This window comes from Bombina bombina, chromosome 1 (assembly GCF_027579735.1).
Source record: "Bombina bombina isolate aBomBom1 chromosome 1, aBomBom1.pri, whole genome shotgun sequence".
Lineage (NCBI taxonomy): Eukaryota > Metazoa > Chordata > Amphibia > Anura > Bombinatoridae > Bombina > Bombina bombina.
In genome coordinates this window covers 1335128900-1335150440 of record NC_069499.1, presented here as the reverse complement: position 1 = coordinate 1335150440, position 21541 = coordinate 1335128900, and the positions used below count along the sequence as shown (strand labels likewise).

General features: G+C 36.6%; 1 protein-coding gene across 1 annotated transcript in view; it reads right to left on the bottom strand.

Annotated features, from left to right (window-relative positions):
* Positions 1-14006, bottom strand: part of FCSK (fucose kinase) — a 234822-nt gene extending 220816 nt beyond the window's left edge. Inside the window, exons 1-6 of the mRNA XM_053702250.1 lie at positions 13934-14006; positions 8311-8402; positions 7427-7578; positions 4662-4712; positions 4367-4492; positions 3622-3694 (exon numbers count right to left, since the gene is read on the bottom strand). Coding sequence (XP_053558225.1) covers positions 3622-3694; positions 4367-4492; positions 4662-4712; positions 7427-7578; positions 8311-8389 — 481 coding nt within the window. The 5' untranslated portion in view covers positions 8390-8402; positions 13934-14006. The remainder of the gene's footprint in view (positions 1-3621; positions 3695-4366; positions 4493-4661; positions 4713-7426; positions 7579-8310; positions 8403-13933) is intronic.
* Positions 14007-21541: the final 7535 nt, after the last annotated feature.

Below are 21541 nucleotides of genomic sequence, written 5' to 3'. Positions count from 1 at the left end.
ATTTGGGAATTCTAGCAGTATCCAGTTTTCTTAGGGAAGATTTGTTCCTACCTGAAACCCAGAGACAATTCATCCTACAATTGATATCTTTTATCCTGAGACACAATTATTTTGTGTTTCAGGATGATTTTTATCTCCAGACAAAGGGGACCGCCATAGGTACCAGGTTTGCCCCGAGTTATGCCAACCTCTTTATGGGGTCTTTTGAACAAAAATACATCTATGATTCAAGGCACGGGGCGAGCCTGGTATTCTATGGTCGGTATATTGACGATCTTATCTTTGTCTGGAGAGGAGATATAGAATCAGCTTAAACTTTTGTTGAGCATCTGAATAGCAACAATAGGGGATTAAATGTTACTAGTTGTATCCATAATGAGACAATTGTCTTTTTAGACCTCAATCTTCGTTTTGATAATGGGAAGGTGATCAGTACCACCTATTTCAAAGCAGTCGACTGCAATAGTTACCTGGATTTTACCAGTAACCATTACCATCCTTGGAAAAAGAAATTGCAGCACACTTCCTGATTATGAGCTACAAAGTTTGATCTTAAAAGAAAGATTTGAGGAGAAAAAATATCCATCCACTATAATCGATAATGGACACAGAAGAGCCAAATCTGATGATAGGGAAGAATATTTTATAACTAGGAAAGACACCAAACAAATAATTAATAAACACTGGAAAATCTTAACAAAAGATTCAATTTTGGGTGATTATGTTATGTAGTCAAACATAAGAAAACTATTGCTAAGAGCCATATTAAAATAAATAGGGGTACTAATCAAGGATCCTCCAGATGCTGTGTCAGGAGATGTAAAATGTGTGTTCATATAGAACATCATAAACAAACGTTTCAATCTTCTGTCACTAAAAGAATTTATCCCATAGTTGGTGGCATATCTTGTGCTTCGAACTATGTGATTTATCTTCTGACTTGCATCTGTAGGATCCAGTATGTGGGTCGCACCTGTAGGCGTCTCAGTATCAGATGGTCTGAACATTACTGGAATATGAAAAATAATTATAAATTACATAGTGTCCCTAGACATTGTCATGCAAAACACAATGGTGATATAGAATGTTTTTCTATTTTACCTATTGAACATATATTAAAATCCCATCTTTAAAACCGATTCCGATTCTTTAGGCTTAGACAGAGAGACCTACCGGATCCACAAACTAAGGTCCTTGCATCCTTATGGTCTTAATATGAATGTGGATCTGGCAGCCTTTCACTGATAACACATTTATGCTCACATACACACATTTTTATTATTTTTTCTAGTAGGGATTTTATATTAAATTATATTAGGATTATATCACTGGTCAAACTATTCTCCACCATAGGTCTTCTATATTTAATGGTATATTTAATGTTATTATGTGAATTTATATTATTTTACACATTTTATATTAGTTATATTTATGTTGTTAGCACATATAAATTTGCACTGATTACTAGATTTTAGATATTGGTCATTTATTTGTATAATAATCCATTTTCATAGATAGCTTGATTACTTATCGATCTAGCTGAGTTAACATTCACAGTACACTCAATTAGATTATTTTCCTACTAAATTAAAGGCCATTATATATGAATGCTTATGTGTTATGTTTGTAAGCACTCATGTTATACTAATAGAAAGATCATATTAGCATGATTTGCTTAAGCGGGTCTCTCTCTGTTACTATATAGATGTAACTTAATAGTACGTACCATAGCATTGACATTTTGTATTTAGGTATTGTTCAACCATTTTGGGCACTCTCATGTAATGATTGGTTATATTATAAGCGATTCCAAGAGATACCAAACGTCTTATACGATCTATGTATGTTTTTAATAGTATATATGCTGTTGAAGCCTTTTTTGGTATTGATTACAACAATGACACTTGTTGCTATTGCAATCCACCTATTTTAGAGGCGGGACATCTGCTAAGGGTGTGTTGCCGAACCAATAAGTGATTGGTCAAAGGAGGGTATATGTAGAGCTAGGGGTATCATTTTATGTTAACAGCCTGATGAAACGGCACTGTTGGCCGAGAAACGCGTTGCTGTGTTTTTACTTGTTTTAATTCACCCCTGCTCTGTGAGTAATTCACTCCTGCTTTGTGAATCTCGCTTCTTGGAATATTGTTTGTGCAAGGTGTAGCCTCGTCTCATACACACCCCTGATCCGACTTAGCTGATTGGTGCTGCTACCTAGGACACATCTCCTGACGTTTATCAGAGGTAGGAATCCTGATTGATGAACACTCCACCACGTGATCGGCTGCAGGATATCGGGAGTGAGTCTGTCGGGCGACTAAGAGGTCCCGGCCTGTTGTTCATGGCACTGTGAGTGCCTTCATCTATGTGAGTTGGCAATCGTTCATTTTGTTGTTTATTTTATATTAGACGTTACTGCTCTATGAGGCGCCGCTTTTCTGTATCTAAAGGATTTCAATTCGTACACTTTATTTGGGAGAGCGGACGTTTTTCTGGATCATCAGTTTCTCTCTGGACTGTTCATATGTCTGGTATATTTTATTGTTAGCACACCTCCTAAGGTTTCCATAGCCCTACATTTTTAAAATCCAGTATAAGAAGATCTCATATGTCCTAATAGAAACAAGTAGTCTGCTTCTTGTTTTCAGATGTAGATTGCACCAAACCGGTAAACGGTTCTTTAATATAATTTAATGTCAATATTGTTTAAAAAGTGACAATATAGTAATTGAGCAAACATGCCCAGTATGCCCATCATGCCTACATATGATTGGCATGTAGATGGTTTAGCAGTGATGACAATGGATTCAGACAGCAATAGGTTAATGTCACACATGTAAATGAGTATTTCCCTCATACACTGAACAAAGGTGTTAATTGAAAATAACTTTACTGTAATATTAAAAGGTGTAAAGGACTATTGTATATGTCAGTTTAACCTCACTGTTTCTAGGCCTTTTCAAGAACTCTTCTAGTGAAAACACATTTGTGGATTCAGGCTTTTAACAAACTGATATATTTTGCATTGTGATCACTTGAAAAACACGCTACCCAATTAGGCAGGACTGCAAAAAAAAAAATGTGAGAAATAGCCGAGATTGTGATCACCCCCTAAAATTAAAAAGTTTAAAAAAAACTTTTAAAAAAAGTATTTTCTTTTGGTGTCCAGATGTCCTGTGCATGGTATAGGTGAAGTGTTATGTCACAAATACATTTGAAAATTTTGCAATTTGGTTTTCAAATGGATTAAAATGGACTCAGGTCTGAAAAACGCACATAAAGCCATGCAATACATGTCACCTAGGAATTCTAATGGATTGGAATTTGGGAAAAGGTTCAGACTACCATGCTAATCATGGTGTTGAGAGTGTGCAACTGGACATTGGGGTACCCAGAGGTGAAAACTTGTAGCCGAGTTATTGAGGAATAAAATAGTTTACCAGTTGTCCCAATGCATGGCTTATATTAACTACCATCCAATTTCCATATTCAGATCTTGACTTGCTGTGCAAGAATTTATCTGCAGTAAGGTTTGAATACCATCTTAAATCACTGGTTTGTTTTAAGAAATTTTAGAGTGACCGAGCCAAATGAAAAAGTCTCAGGTAAGGAAACACTCACGTGGAGTAGATGGCAAAGTCAGTACCATGTCAGTGCTGCAGATCCACACACCAGGCGGAGACCCTGGACACAGCTAGGGAGAAACAAACTGAGTCAAATCCAACTAGCAGCTGCTCAAACCTGATTAATTAATTTGAAATTTGTTTAAAATGCCATGCTTGATCAAATCAATTCAAATTGAATTTTTACTTTACTGTGTCCTTTTAAGTAATTGAGACTAGAGCAAGGAATACTGGTGTGATATGGATGTAAAAGAGGGGGTTATTTGTTGGAACTGATGAAAAATGTTCAGGAAGTGTTTTGTAGTGAATGAGGCCCAACACAGTAGTCTGAATTAAACTTACTGCAACAAGAAGAGGTTATAAAGTAAATGGTTTAAATTCATGAAAATTGACTTCTACAGATCAGTGAAAATATTTATTTATTCAGTGTCATCTGCAAAGTGTGTTAGAAAACTTCTGGTGATAAACTGCAGCCAATCGTACATAAATAATATGCTCTGTTCCGGTTCTCTGCAGGTGATGTACAACTTCCTGGGGGCAGCTAATTTTAGAAGCTGTAAGGGCTGTATATCCCTGTACTATGTTATTAAAATATCTAGAGTGTGAATAATGGCACAAGAGTGTCAAGAAGTCTACAAAGGTATTGGTAAATGTGTTCTGAATGTTAGAAAAGTATGTTGAGCAGTAAACCTCCCATCTGCAAAAGGTTAGGAAGAAATGAGATAGTGGCATTTCTATGTCACCTGGTGCCGCAGTGTGTCCAGAAGACTGTCTAGGTTGCATGTCAAAGATTCTACTGGCTTCTGAGAATCTTCCACTGGAAGGACAGTAAAGCCCCGGCCACAGTCATCAAACACAAAGTCCCGGCCCTGTATGTGGAAAAGCAAAAGCTACTGTAACTGCACTTTTATTTATTCAGCATCAGATACTCCACAAGTCAGGAACTGGGTCATGGGTATTTGTTAGCACCAGTAATTCCCTGTTTGTGGATTTTTTACTTGTCAGCGCTAATAAACAGTCACCAAAGCCTCAACTTACCATATGCAGTATGAGAAGTCGTGCTTCCTGAAGAACATCTGATGAAACCACCTGTAGGTAAACAGAATTGAAAATACCTCTTGGAGATACAAGTGTCCTCAGTTCTAATGACTAACACGGTCCCTGCTACAAGAATTACTCCATCCTCCTTTTTAACTTTACATTTTAACAACAAACTCTCACTCCACATGCCCTGAATCGTACAAGAAACCAATTCTTGCTAATCTCCTAATTGTAAAGGTTATTCGATAGTGTTCTCCCCAGGACCTTTTTAATGGGTGCACTGCCCGGCCAATTTTAATGACTACCCAGCTAAAATTTTAGCCAATATTAAGCTAAAATTAGCTATTATTAAAATGTTTCAATGTTTATTGCTCAAATTATCTTTAAATAAATTAAGGTTAAATTATATAATAAATGTGTGCTTTGTATAGCAGAAAATATTAGAAAGTATTACACTGCCCCCACCCACCTACTTTAGTTAGGTACAGACTTTTAAAAGGTGTATTACATTTTGTAAAATATGCTAAAATGCAATAATTTCCATCAGAATGAAATAAAAATATTGAAAAGTTAACTTTTTTTTATTTACATTAAGTGAGGAAGTTTATTTACAATAAACCATAAGTATGCAACAAACAATCTACTCATATGTCACCAAATAAACATTACAGAATTGTTTTATTAATATGTTTACCCATCATTAGCATAACTGTGAGGAAATGCTTTGTAGCTCTTTATCTTATTTTATTATTTATCTTTTTCCCCATTGTCTTTCTCTACTATACTCCAATTTTTTCCCATTTCTTCTTTTCTTCTGCTAACTCTCTCCAAATTCTCCCCTTCCCTATGTGCTTGTTTATCAACGAAATATAAATGTAATGCAATATTCTTAGTAAACTACATTTTTAAGAATTTAATTATAGAAATTAAAGTCCAAAAAAAACTTATATGATTCAAATAGGGCATGTAGTTTTAAACAACTTTCCAATTTACTTTTATCACCAATTTTGCTTTGTTCTCTTTGTATTTTTAGTTGAAAGCTAAACCTAGGAGATTCATATGCTAATTTCTTAGAGTTTGAAGCCTGCCTCTAATCTAAATGCATTTTGATAGTTTTTCACCACTAGAGGGCATTAGTTCATGTGTTTCATATAGACAACATTGAGCTCATGCACGTGAATTTACCGTGGAGTCAGCCCTGATTGGCTGAAATGCAAGTCTGTCCAAAGAACTGAAATAAAGGGGCAGTCTGCTGAGGCTTAGATACAAGGTAATTACAGAGGTACAACATGTATAATTATAACTGTGTTGGTTATGCAAAACTGGGGAATTGGTAATAAAGGGTTTATCTATGTTTTAAAACAACAAAAATTCTGGTGTTGACTGTCTCTTTAAACAACCCCTTTCCCCTGCACCCCTTTGAATACCATCGCTAACTGAACCCAATATGGTAGCAAGCCCCATGAAAAAGCAAATGTGCAAGTACAGAGTGCTCCTTATGATTATAGGTTTTGAGTCGTTTTAGGGGTCAGTGGAGTTGAGGGCTCAAAGTGAGATGAGCAGTCAAACTGACGCTTCACCGGCTTATAATCACATAGATATGACTAGGATTCCTTACTAACAAACTCAATTAAATTCATATATGTCTAAAAGCTTTATAACTGTACAACTTGTAGTGTATCTGCTGGTCCTAAACAACCGTGCAACTTAGTGTCCAAATAAAGTAACCATTTGCAATATGATCGAGGAGCACCCAAACATATATAGTAATATGGTACATTCAGTATTGTTAAGAAAGTATTATTGCTTTGAGAGATGAGTGGGAGTTACACAAGGGAAAACGTTGCATGTATATCCTTTGATCCACCTACATATTTGGCGATGCCCTAACCCTGTTGTAAAGATACCTTAGGCTTTACTTATTTTGTATTGATTGAAACAGATGTTAAAGTATAATGAAACAATATATCTGATGGGTACCTTGTAATGTTCCGTACATTCATCTCAGCAACTGCCCCCTAAGTGCGCCTGTAGTCAGACAGAAAAATGTAGATTCTTCCGTATTGAGTATAGTTATAAGGAAGTTGCAAGATCCCTATGTGTAGCAGAAGAGGCGCCACTGGCAACTAGTAGAAGCTCTTCCCTTGGCTCCATAATGTTAAACAAACAGATGCATATGAATCCAGCAGGAAGGAGAACAATAGATCCATGTTAAAACATAATATTTAACAATCTATTTAAAACAGATATTAGTACAAAAAGGCTTAGGTGGTAGATGGCTTAAACACTCCTACACGTTTCGTGCACGAAGCACTTCAAATAATTGTTTGAGCTATCTAACACCTAAGCCTTTTTGTACCCTGATATCTGTTTTAATGGATTAATAAATAGTATGGTTTAACATGGATTGATTGTTCTCCTGCCTGCTGGATTGATATGCAACTGTATGATTCCTTACTAGTCTACTTACTAATGAGCTGGTCCTTTTATAGTCTGTAAACATACTGAGCAGACCACCTTCTTGTCTATTATCAAAATGAGCCAACAACTCACTGGTCTGTAGTCATAATAAGCCGACTCATTGCTGGTCTATACTCATAGCTGTTTAATTACTCATCTGAGATCACAGTGAGTGGACAATTTATGCTCTGTAATACAAATGTGCTAACTTCTTGCTAAGCTTAATAACATGGTGAGATGACCTCTTCTATTTGGTGATGTGTGTTAATATGAGCAGCTCTACCCTGAGATTTGGTACTCACTGTGTGACCAGCCTTGGCACTTAAGTGTTCTGCAGCCACCAAGAGTGCATTTAGTGTGGCTCCCCCACTTCCAATGTGGGCCTGGGGATCCTCCACAGTAAGAAGCAAAGTCTTGGGTGGCAGAATGCCTCTGCGCTGCCTTATCTCCAATTCTGGAAAAAAAAGTACAGTAAATAAAGACACATTAATGTAAGGATCTAAATGGAGGGCTAGTTCGTTGGGAATGACCAATGCCAGTGCTCATATATACTACGTATTTATAGTATATCAGCAATAAAACATTACATTTAAAAAAAAAAACTGCTTCCAGTAAAATAATGTTTTAAAACCATTAAAACTGTAATTTTGTTAGCAAAATACCCAGTTTTGCAGCACCCTTTTAAAATGCCTTTTATTTCATCAGTTGAGGCCCATTAGGTACAGATATAAATGAACTACTGAAAGGATTAAATAATCACTGTGTAAAATGATTTTGGGTTAGGAGTATGAAGTCTGAGGTAGCATTTTTCAGAAAAAGCAGAAGTTATTTATATGAAAAAAAATAAAAAAAATTGAGCATCCTGATGAATGGGGAGATTTAAAGATTGTTATAAGTGGAGTGGGAGAACCCTGGTGAAGGCAGGATTAGGAAAATGAGAGAGCTTGTTTAGAGGTATAAGGGAAGAGATATCTGGTTCATGGGGGCTGAGAGAGGTGCAACCTGCTCTATGGGGGAGAAACGTGCTGCATCCTAACTGACATGACAGGAATCTAATGATTGGCAAAGAGATGTAAGTAATTTAGTATGAGAATAAGAGAAAGTCTAAGTGAATAGGGTAACAAAGGAAAGATTGGTGTTTTCAAGTAAGATACTTTGCTGTAGAGGTTACTGTTGCTGTACTGACCTTTTTGAAAGGCACAAACACTGTCCTTGTACTGACAGGTAAGAACAAGCACTGTCCAATCTTCATTTAGTGTCCCCATTCTAAACAGCGGCCTGTAGAAGAGACAACCTAATAATGTGAAATTATACCAAGGTCTTAACAATGTTGCCCTCATATGCTATACAATGTAAATGTATACTGCCGTCAACTGGTCTGTTATGTTCTAACAAGGGAACACTCAGTACATCCACCATTGTTTACCACAGCCATTCTACTAAACTCTATCTGCCCTTACACCCTCTCTCCATTTATCCTAACCTACACCAGACTTAGGGGTCGATTTATAAACCTCTTTGGTAGGCGTTTGCCTGCCTACAACTGCAGGTTCTCACAAGAGAACCTGCACGCCGTATTTAATAAACAGCAGTCATCAAACCGCTGCTTCCCTACCCTTTTGGTGGCGAATTTCAATTAACAGCTCCTGGCCGCACGTGATTGTCTGTGCGCGGGCAGGATTGCATGCGAGCGCAAAATAGCGTTCGTGTGCAATGGTGAATTCCGTCAGGGGAATTCAGCCCGCCAGAGGAAAGCTGCGGCAGACAGTGATAAATCGCCCCTTTAGTATCTTCAGTGTCATTCTCGGTATTCCTCCTTGCCACTCTCCCTATCTTTCTCATTCTGTTACTAATTTCCCAATCACTTTCATTAACCCCTCATTTCCTGCCACCCTCGCTCATTCTCTAAATAGCCTCAGCCTCACTTTTTCAGTCTCCCACAACAAACTCACTCTCCCTCCCCTCTTCATCACATTCCATATTCCCACATCTCTCAAGCCATTTTGTCAGTCTACTGATATTTAATATTGCTACAACCATTGTTCTTGCTATCATTCGCATTGGTTACTCATTTTTCAATCCCAATACAATACCTCCTCACCTTGTCACTCACCGTTTTTACAGACTATGGGCTTGATTAGAAGCGGCACGTTTTGTTTTGTTTTTTCACAATCTTGAAAACTCTGCTAGAGTTAAGCTGTTTGCATTGTTACTTGGGTTGCGTTAATATTACAAGTTCCAAAAAAAGTATTTTGCGCAAGCGGTAACCCGAATAGCGCAACAATCCTAACTTAAGTTTTCACATGCACATGCATGTATCCCCCCATAGAAATCAATGGAGAGAAAAAAAAGTAGAAAAAAAACCTAATTACCCGAGTCTCGCAAACACAATCGTGTTTTCGCATTCCCCATAGAAGTGAATTGAGAAAAAAAATGGTGAATAAAAACTAAAACCCACCACACAAACAACATAGCATATTCGCATTAGCAAATGCGACATATTTACTGTAAATACATAGTTAAAATCTTTATTAAATATAAATATTGCATATATATGTTTTTATATCTTTTCATCTACTTAAAGTGAAGGTAAAGTTATTTACTATTGAGGGCAACCGAGTGTATATCCTATGAACCTTAATCTAGTCGCTAGGTTATTTTATCAATAACTCCCATATTTTATCTTTTTTTTTTTTATTTTAAATTCCCTACCGTTTTGGTTCCTAACTCCTCCCAAGCCCTTCTTCCGTGTTAAAGTTGTGAACGCGCATATGAGAGACGTGGAGAGCGGGTGGGACCGCTCTCCATGTCTGTCATATGCGCATTCACGATTAAAAAATTCAGTTGTGCATGCGTTACTCTAGTGGGTTATGCGCTCCTCGAGTTTGGTTTTCCACTGCGCATGCGATAATCAGCAAGCCTGCTTCAAGTGTGAAACGGGAGCGTGCATTTGCGGATGAAGGCCAGAATATCAACTAGCCAAAAAAAAAACGTGACGTACTGAATTTTTTTATTTTTTTTTCGGGCTGAATTTAGGGAACGCGTGTAACAAACTTTAGAAAGGTAATAACTGTATTTTTAATCAAAAATATAAAAAATGATGAATGAAACTTATATTTAATTTGCACACATAATGCTATAGTTGATAGTTATTAGGCTAACTTTACCTTCACTTTAATGGCAAAGGGCTCTAATGCATATATATATATATATATGTATACATATAAATGTTTATATGTGTATATATGCCTGTCAATACATATAAACACATATAAATACATTAATTTATTTTGCAATGTATCTGTATGTATCTATATTGTTAGGGGGGTTTCTATCAACTGAGATCTCATATCTTTGATCCCTTATAACTTTTTTGTGCAATAGTTTTTTTTTTTTAAATTATGCAACTTTTTAGTTTGGAAAACCAGTTAACCAGAGCTCTGAGATCGCGGTAAGGATTGAAGCGTAATGGCGATTGCTCTAGTGCAATCACAATTTTGCTCAACTTGTAATATCAGCACAATTAAAAAGGCTTGCAAAAAGACGATATCGCTTGCGCAAAACAGTTTGCTCCTTACTTGTAATCTAGCCCTATGTGTTTTTAATCTGTGATTTTAGTTCCCATCACTATCTCCATATTAATCATTTACTTTACACTGTCATTCTCACTATCTCTTCTTCATATCTCTCTCACTTTGTCACAATCCCTGTCACTTCTCAATATCTATGTGGTCGGGGCACTCACTGTAATGTTCTGTCACTCTCTGTATTTAACTTTACTTATTCACTAACTATATATCCATATGTTCTTTATTATGGTTAAAGGGCATGCAATTTAAAGTGAATGTAAATTTTGATGATAAAGTGCCCGGTTTTTAAAAATTTGATTAAAAACAGGGGCACTTTAATTCATCAAAATTTACATTTCACTCGTGTTGTGAAAATACTTTTAATCTTGACAGCTGCTCCAGCTTCACCCGGTCGTCGCAAGCCTCTTCCTACGTCAGAAATGACGGATCGGTCATCCTCCAATCAGGGCTTCCCCCCGGGGAAATCAGTGTCTGATTCAACGCCGTGATTGGAGGAAGCCGGATTCCTCATTTTAGACCCAGGAAGAGGCTTTGCGACGGGCAGAGGAAGCGTTGCAACGGCTGTCAAGATTAAAAGGCAAGTATTTTCACAACACGAGTGAAATGTAAATTTTGATGAATTAAAGTGCCCCTGTTTTTAATCGAATTTTTAAAAACCGGGCACTTTAGCATCAAAATTTACATTCACTTTAAAACAACTTTCTAATTTACTATTATCAAATTTTCTTCATTATCTTGGTATCTTTATTTGAAAAAGCAGGAATGTAATCTTAGGAGCCAGCCCAGTTTTTTTTCTTCAGCACCTGGGTAGAGATTGCCGATTGGTGGCTATATGGGCAGGCTCCTAAGCTTACATTCCTGCTTTTTCAAATAAAGATACCAAGATAATGACGGAAAATTGATGACTAAATTAGAAAGTTGCTTAAAATTGACAAACTTGCATTTTAGCCAATTGATGCTCATTCCACGGTAAATTCACATGCATGAGCTCAATGTTATCTATATGAAATAGGGTTGCACCGATACCATTTTTTTATGACCGAGTACAAGTACCGATACTTGTTTTCAAATACTCACTGATACCAATTACCGATACTTTTTTTTAATGTCATGTGACAGTTTACCAAGCACAATACAGACTAATTATTTAAGATTCCTTCTTTATAATTATAAAGGACTGTAATTAAAAAGACATTATGAAATAATAAAACAGTTTTATTTGTCAAAAGTTTACTGAACATGTTTATAAATAAAAAATATTACAATAAAATATTAAATTTAAAAAGGGGTGATGCAATTGGGTTGTAGGGCTGTTATATGAACAGTCTTTCACTTTCCACCATACTGCATGGGGCAGAAAGATATTTTTGGGCCATTTTAGCCAGAGCTGGAAATCTGTTTATTAACTGCCCAGTTCTTCAGGGGTTTGTCTGAACGAGGTACAGTGATCTCTACTACAATAATACAAATAACAGCAATTTGTATTGGCAGAACAGTAGTAAACAATTTTTAGTTTAGTCTCCACTCCAGTTTAAAATGAAATGGGAACATGCAGTTTGAAAAAACGCCACAAGATAACATATGGGTAGGAAGTGGAGGTATCGGTTTAAGTATCGGTGCATTTGCACGAGTACAAGTACTCATGTAAATACTTGGTATCGGTACCGATACCGATACTAGTATTGGTGCAACCCTAATATGAAACACATGAACTAATGCCCTCAAGTGGTGAAAAACTGTCAAAATGCATTTAGATTAGAGGCGGCCTTCAAGGTCTAAGAAATTAGCATATGAACCTCCTAGGTTTAGTTTTTAACTAAGAATACCAAGAGAAAACAGCAAAATTGGTGATAAAAGTAAATTGGAAAGTTGTTTAAAATTACATGCCCTATTTGAATCATGAAAGATTTTTTGGACTTGACTGTCCCTTTAACTCTTTTATCTCCGTTTTTATTGAGAATTTCCAACGCTGTTAAATCAACCTGATATTTTTTTTTTCTTGTAGCCGGTCACATTCTTGCAAAAGCCAATTGAAATTCTGGCCGTTAGGCGGCTGTCTTTTGTCGTCACGACACTATTTGACAATGTGCGCATGCGTTCCCATTATTTCCTCTCCCTTGTAAGAAAAGCTCGCTCCTGTTTCACGCATGCACAATAGTGCCGTTTTCTACTTACTATTCAATACGCCAGCTTCTTGGACAAAATTGCAACAAAGATTGACGCCTGCCCTTTGAGTAATACAAGATTAGAGTAACACACGCGCATAGTTTATGGTCGGCGTATTGTGCGCATGCGCATTAGGTTTCATACACGAGAACGCGCTTTTGAGATACGTATAGAGCGGGTGGGACCGCTCTATACGTAATAGTGTCAGAAAACAGGAAATGGCTGATGGGAGGAGTGAATAACGGCAGAGTAAGCAAATATAAATCGTTTTTACTAAAATATGACATAAAGCAATGTTTCAAAAAAAGTTAGCGATTACACTATTTAGGATATTTCTAGCATAATTATGTTGAAAAAACGTCAAAATTTTACCTTCACTTTAAGGTTCTTCAGAACAACAACAAATACTTATCTTTATATAAAATATTTCGATTTATACATTAGACTCTTATCTCATAATGATTTTACATTATATCTGCCTTGATCTTTTATTCAATCGTAGAATGATGATGATCCATAATTAGATACAAATTACAATATCGCATTCTTCTAAAAACATGGGCTGCTTCCTATTTTTATACAAATATGTCAAACTCTGTTGTAATCTTCAAACCATGTTCACATTGAAGCAAAGTGGTTTTTATGTGTTGGGTCATGAAGGGACAGAACAATGGGTTACAAAGTATTTGACTGCACTTGGCAAAACTGACTACACTAGTTTCACCACTTCTGTTATTTTATGCAACTGATCCAATACATACGTAATCTTTATTTACCTCTTAAACCAGCTCTCACGGTACCCCTGACGCAAATTAATAAATGTTCATAAATTTCACAAATAATTGAACCCACTTTGGTCTGAACCACCCTGTTCATAATCACCCAAACACCCAGTCCCAGTCAGTCTCATAGCGTGAGTACCAAATAAATAGTTGAAGCTCTCTGCCTCTCACTACCGTTCCCGTACTGGGAGCACGGAGTCCGTATATCCAAGTTACAATAAATTTAAAATATTTTACTTTATACTATTGTAAAAACAAAGTGAACACTCACTCCCTTCTAGTTTATCTGAATCAACTTCCGACACAACCATCAGGATCAAGGTAGAAGGGTGCTCATGTGACTGCGCGAAGGATTCTGGGACATGTAGTTTTGTTTAGTTGATCATCATGAGATTATTTATTAGGAAGGAACACAAAGGGTAGCCTAGGGACAAACTTCAAGAGATGTAATGGTTGTCGGTGATATCATTCAAGGTAATTTGTGGATGCGAAAAGAAAAATGCCAAACGGCTGTAACATCTGAATACACACAAGTACCCAAATAACACGGCACAGTCTGAAAAACTGACGAGGGTACTCATCATGCAGCAAAAGAAGCATGATACGCAAAATAGCATTTGATTAGATAAATTAAAGGGACAGTCTACAATATAATTTTTATTGTATTCAAAGATAGATAATCCCTTTATTACCCATTCCCATTTTTGCAAAACCAACGCAGTTTTATACTTTTACTGTCCTGTGTGATTACCTTGTATCTAAGCGTCTTCTGATAGCCCCCTGATCACATAACTTTGTATTTATTATCTATTGACTTGCATTTTAGTACTGTGTTGTTGTGCTAAATCTTAAATAACTCCTCGGGTGTCAAAACAATGTTATCTATATGGCCCACATGAACTAGCAGTATCCTGTTGTGAAAAGCAAATAAAAAAACGTGATTGTCTATAGAGCCTTTGAAGCAGGCAGACATTTAGAGGTTTAAATGATATAAGGTATATTAATCTATTAATGTTGTTTGTGCAAAGCTGGGGAATGGGTAATAAAGGCATTATTTATGTATCTTTTTAAACAATAACAATTTTAGTGTAGACTATCCCTTTAACTGACTGTATGCAAGGGTTGCCAACCATTCATTATTTCCAGGGATCTCCCTTATTTGCCCAAACTATTTTACAGTTTCCCAGGCTCCCATATTTACCTGCACTTAGAATATTTCCCCCCTTATTTTTTACCATATGTGAAATCTTAATTTCAAACGTCACATTGTATTCTTAATTAGTTAATAATTTTGATGTATCTTACAGTTTAATGTTTTATTCCTACTGTGCCTTAAAGGAACATGCAGCCCAACATTTTTCTTTCATGATGTAGATAGAGAATGCAATTTTAAACAACTTTCCAATTTATTTATATTGTTTAATTTGCTTCATTCTCTTTCTATCCTTTGTTGAAGAAGCATCAATGCACTTCTGGGAGCTAGCTGAACGCATTGGATCAGCCAATAACATGAGGCATATATCTTCAACCACCAATCAGCAGCTCCTGAGCCTTCCTAGGCATCCTTTTCAACAATGCATACCAAGCAAACAAAACAAATTAAACAATAGAAGTAAATTGGAAAGTGGTTTTAAATCATATGCTCATCGGAAACATGAAAGAAAAAAATTGGGTTTCATGCAAATTTGATTTGAAGAAATATGTTGAATTCATTAAGCTAGATGGTGTGAATATGATTTGTATGAATGATTTTGTTGTACATAACTAACTACTATATAATTTGTTAATTTCCTACATTAAATTTGTTGATTTCTTAGTCTCCCTTATTTTCTTCAAAAAAATTTGGCAATCCTACTGTATGCTGTCCGAGAAAACCAACAGTTTTTCAGAGATGGCCTGCATTATTAGGACATAAAACAAATTTTCTTTTCTTTCGTGATACAGATAGAGAATACTTAGAAATAAATTGAAAACTTTTTTTTTTTATTATCAAAATTGCATTGTTCTTATGTAATTTTTTTGTTAAAGAGATATCTAGATAGGTAGCGTGCATGCCTGGAGCACTACATGACAAAAAATAGTGCTGCCATCTAGTGCTCTTGCTAATGTATAACATTGTTTCAAAACTGCTGCGATATAGTTCTGCAGACACGTGCACTCTCCTGAGCTTACCTTCCTTGCTTTTCAACAAAGGATTACAAGAAAATGAAGAACATTTGATAATAGAAGTAAATTGGAAAGTTATTTTAAATTGTATGTTCTATTTGAATCAGGAAAAAAAATTGGATTTATGTCCCTTTATTAATTATATACTTTGGCGCCAAGAACTCTCAAAAAAGTTTCTGATGATGCGGGTTCGATAATATAAAAGTGATATGCACTGTTCTGTGGATGATGAGTTAAACCTGATTTAAAATGAAGACTATTTGCCCCCTAGTGTAGAAAGGGAACTACTATATGAAATGACAAAAGCAAATTACATGATACAATGCTCTTAGTCTTTAAAAAAAAAAAAGTACATTTTAAAAAAATGGCATGAAGACAGAACTCCCAGGACCTCATTTACAAAAGTACAGACACACAATTTTCTCAGACAGTGTCCCTCTATGTTCACAGCTAGCAAAGCAGGCTTAGCTGGCACCACAATTTATGACTGGACTGTACAATGCTTGTGCAGCCCTGCCCCTGCTTTAGCATCATCAGCCCTGGTAATTTAAAGGGACATAAAACTGAATTAAAATTACACGAGAGTAAAGAATACGCAAAATAAAGTATATGTACCTGTTTTCACTCTAAACAAGCACTGCAGAATTTACCTACTAAGCCACTGCCTGCAGGATGTAAAGAGAACTGCCATGTTTACAGGCATCCCAACTCTCCCGGGAGTCTCCCGCATTGGAATATCGGCTCCCTGACACAGGGCCGCCTTTAATATTGACTGAACTCTGGGCAAACATTTTCTTGCCCCCCCCCCCTCACCATGCAATTTCTCTCTCCATCCCAACATCCCAAAAAACAACTAAATCAATTTATTTTATATATTTTTTTAAATGATTAGCCCAGCAGTGGATCATCCAGAGCATACAAGTATACACACAAACACACACTCTTAAGAGCTGTCAGTATATACCAGAGTTATAATATAATGTATTTGTTATTATTCTTTAGAAAAACCTACAATTAAAATGTATATACGAAACAATTAAAATTAATATTTATTCCTAAATTCTTGAGATTAGTTAAATTTATAAACACATTGAAAAATATTTTTTATAGAAAAGAGACTAGATTATGAATCGACTATACAAGCTTATGCTGTTATAATATTCTTTACAAAGAGCATAACAAATAAACCTTTAAAATTAACTTTACTTACAATGAATCGCATTAAAATACCACAATAAAATACCAGAGTATGGGCCGTTAGCTTAACAGTGTTTAGTTAAACAGTCTAACAAGATACTTCACACAAATCTTACTGGATCTCAGTAGATTTAAGATAACTTTCAGACAAGTATAATTAAGCAACTTAGCCCACAAATGATTCTATATAACTTCAATTAAAAACACCAGAAATGATATGCAAACAGCCAATATATATGCCAATATATCTGACCTGAAATAACCTCTTATTTAGCTACAACAAGGCAAATTCTAAAATATATATATAGAAATAACTGTAATTAATTTATGATACAAAAAATGTTCTATGCATCAATATTTAACACCAGTATACTTACTACCCTTGGTCTAATTAATAATAAATTTAAGAATAAATTCTCATTTTAAATCACAACTACGATATAACTATAGTTTTAGAATAAATTTGATTTAAAACATTAAAACAAATATAAAGAGCAAATAACCAAAGAGTGTTCAGCTTCTTCTTGTGGGTCATCTAAGAAGGATTTATCCACTATGCGCAAAGTTACAGGCCTTAAAATTGTTATCTTCCGGGGGGCAGAGCTAACCGGCGTCCAAGATGGTCGCAGGCTAATAGAGCTGCGGAGTTAGATCGGCTCATATTCAACTTATTAAGCATAGGATTGCAACTCTATACCCATCAGATGTGGGATATAGTAACCTAACAGCTTGAGATCATATAAATGGCTGACAGCTTTTACTGCGCACCTTGCAACAGCCGAGACTGCTCCACTACGCCACAAGGCCTACAACACCAGCGAGGAATTAGCACTGTGACGGAGCACTAGACTGCACACCGCATGGCTGATAGAACACATCGGCACTTACAATGAAAGCACAGATAGCAGAGAACCTGTAAGAGTCCATTTATAAAAGCGTGCATCCACTTTACAATCACAGGAGCTGCATCTAGACGACAAACAGGTTGTTGTGAGTACATAATGCCCGTCATCCGACACACCTCCTGTGTCACAGTATATTCATCAATCACTAATGTCGTTCATCTTATAGCTCATTAAACTAGTGACCTGTTGCCTTCTTATACATAATTTGTTAAATCATTTTTAATCACATTGGGTTCCGGTGATACCTCTCCTCATGATACCTTACACAGAAAAGGAGTCTAAATATAGTGCCATACGCTATCTGTATTTGGCCTGATCCATAGACAGAGCAATAAATGTATATTCCTGACATGCCTGTTTGGAACGAGTATTAACCTATTAGTTCTACATAAACAAGCTTCTACCCATTTCTTTGCATACCGCATATATCACATAAGAAGTTGACCACATTACTTCAGTAAAAGGTGATACTATGTCTGTCAGAAAGGGCCCCAGATCAGATAGATCAAACAAAGGTTCAAAACCAACAGTTGCTAGAGTGCATGACTTTTTTAAGGCCGTGGACTGCGGAATAGCTGAACCCGCGGATAAGACAAATATAATACCAGCCGACATGTCTGACCAAGAAGAGGGGTCTGAAAGTGACATACCCATAACCAAAGCAGACCTTAAGGCCTTACCATCTAAAGAGGACTTCAACAAAGTTATAAGCCAAGTGAGCAAGATGATCAAAACTAGCCTTTCAGAAGTCAAAAAAGAAATTAGTGACATTGGAAATCGCATAGTTCAGTTGGAAGAGGATGCAATGCAGACTGATAAGATGTTAGATCTCCAAATCAGATAAACTTCACATAACTCCACTATGATACAACAACTACAGGAACAGGTCAAAGACCTGGATAACAGGGGAAGGCGGCAGAACATTAGAATTCGGGGCATCCCAGAATCCGTCAAAACCTCAGATTTACTCCCCTATCTTCAGAAGCTGTTCAATACCCTGCTAGACAGAACATGTTGAATTCCCTCTAGATAGTTACCACCGGGCACTCAGACCCCCACCCAAGGACACTGCACCTCGAAGGGACATAATCCTTAAATTCGAGAGTTTTAGAAATAAAGAAAATATTCTCTCAGCGGCAAGAAAGAAATCTCCCCTCCAATTTGAAGGCCATCATCTGCAAATTTATGCAGACCTTAGCCAGCTGACTCTGGCTAAGTGAAGAGAAACTAGATACCTCACTATTCACCTCAGAGAACTGGGTATTCCATATAGATGGGGATTCCCCTTCTGTTTGAAAGTCATGAAAGACAACAAGATATTCTCCTATAAAACTCCAGAGGACCTAGATGATTTCTGTTCGCAATTACATATTCAAAAACCGTCCCTCCCGTCTCTTAAAGAAGACACCCAAAATACAGGACAACCCAAGCTACATCGACAGGAATGGACATCAGTTCCCTACAGAAGAAAGAACAAGACATCTACTGAGGCAGCGGCCGCTACCCACACAGCAACCTTGTCAGCAGTCACTTGAGGATGGGGGAGGAGAATTTGTCCATCTCTGTGCCTCTAAATAGTGACTTCTTTTGGATATATACATTGGACTATCATTCCGGATACCATGACGCTCTTATTGTTCACTACAGAAGTGACATATGGTTTCTTTTATTCTTACGGACAGATGAGTTAATTCTGTTACTACAGAAATGTGGAAGTTGTTAACCATAAGGACTTCCTCATAAGTGCAAGTATAAACTGTCTATTTTCAAAATATTATCATTATTATTTTCCCCTCCTCTTTTCTTTTTTTTTCCCTTCCCCTTTTTCCTCCTCCCTCATCTCCCTTCTACCCTTCCCTTTCCTCTCTAAACTTTGTTATTATTATTTGCACACAGATGGTTATGGATACTTAAATTGTTATTGCAAATGCAATTATAAACCGTTAATAAGTGTAGAATGTAACCTTTAATTGATCACCCTTGATTTCCCCTCTCTCCCTTCCCCTTGTTCCTCCCCCCCTTTTTTTTCTTCCTTTTCTCCCCTCCAGTGGTGGTTCTAGACAAATTTTACTGGGGGGGGGGGGGCAAGGTGGGGCCAGTGTTTAATCAGAGAGGCACATTAAAAAAAACTAAACAAATTATATTTAAACATTAAATACTTTTATTTTGCTTTACATTAAAATCATACAAACGTTTATTTTGTGCATCAATTGAAACAATGAGGTAGGGCCATCAAAAATTAGACATTAACCACAGATAATATTTAACTGATGATGAGCCACTAAAATGTCATAAAAAAACAATGTAATTTCCCCACACCTTATAACCTTCTAACATGAAACTATGGAGGCCTTCAGCATGAAATTTGCAACTTGCTGTTAATCAGCATTTAACATAAGTGCCTTAAATAACATTAATGTATTTTAACGATCAAAACTCCACCTCAGCTATTGGGGCTATCAGAGCCAATGCTGAAATTTGTAACATAAGTAACATTTGAAAGAAACCAATCAATCACATATTACAAAAACAGTATTTTGACAAAATAAAAGGGTATAGCAACGTGACATTTCTATTTATGGAAGCCAGTGCTACTGTGGACAGTTTAGTGTGAATTGAGTGAATGAGTATTTGAATTGGCGGAATCCTGGGTAAACTGATTTTTAAACAAATATAGATACATAGATTGCTGTCATTCTTGGCAAATATTTCCATAGTAATATGATCTTTGGTTTCCTGCTATTCAAAACTCTAGCACTACAGCAACAGGACACAGCGGTTGTGCTGTCTGGCAAAATAGTCCACAAATACATTAAGATCCAGGGCCTTGGCCCTTTTGGATTCTATACTCAGGACACCAAGATCACTGAGTCTCTGATCAATAGTGGTGGACGGCAGAAAGGTTTTTATCAGTTTCAAAGTGGAGAAACTGCGTTCGCAAGAGGCAGAACTTACTGGAAATGTAACGGCAATCTTGCACAGTCTAAAGAGTTCAAAGAAAACTTCTCTGTATGGCTCAAAGAAACGGATCAGCTCAACTGTACTACAGGGCTTTTGGATTCCACCTCTCTTTATTTTTCTATCCAAAATTCTCTTAAATTGATGGAGCTCATGGCCTAAATCATCAATGTTTGCATTATACAAACGGCCAAATGAAAATACAGTGCTCTCCTTTAGAAAGACATCACTCTGGGGGCTGAGAGACTGTATATTTCTCATGAGCTCACAGTTGGTATTGGAGAAACGTCTATTCAACTCATTGAGCATGCTATCAATGACAGGATAGAAAATGAAGTGCAAAACATATCTTTATCACGTTCTACCTCCCTCTGACCAACAGTGCTTAGTGTGCAGTAGCCACTGAGTCTAGAGCTCAGCTTTTTTTGACGTTTTGCCACTGACTGTGTTGCAGTATCACATTGCTCACAGATATTCAGTGCTTCATCCCACAAGTTATCAAAGAAAGACTCCTACCTGTAGTCTTTCAATGTCTGGACTAAAGCATTTATCAAGTCAACAGCTCTTGACAGATCAACAGTTGGTAACTGTAACATGTCAGATAGCAGCTTTGTTTCCCCAAACAACTTACGCAGCGTAACAACATGCACAAC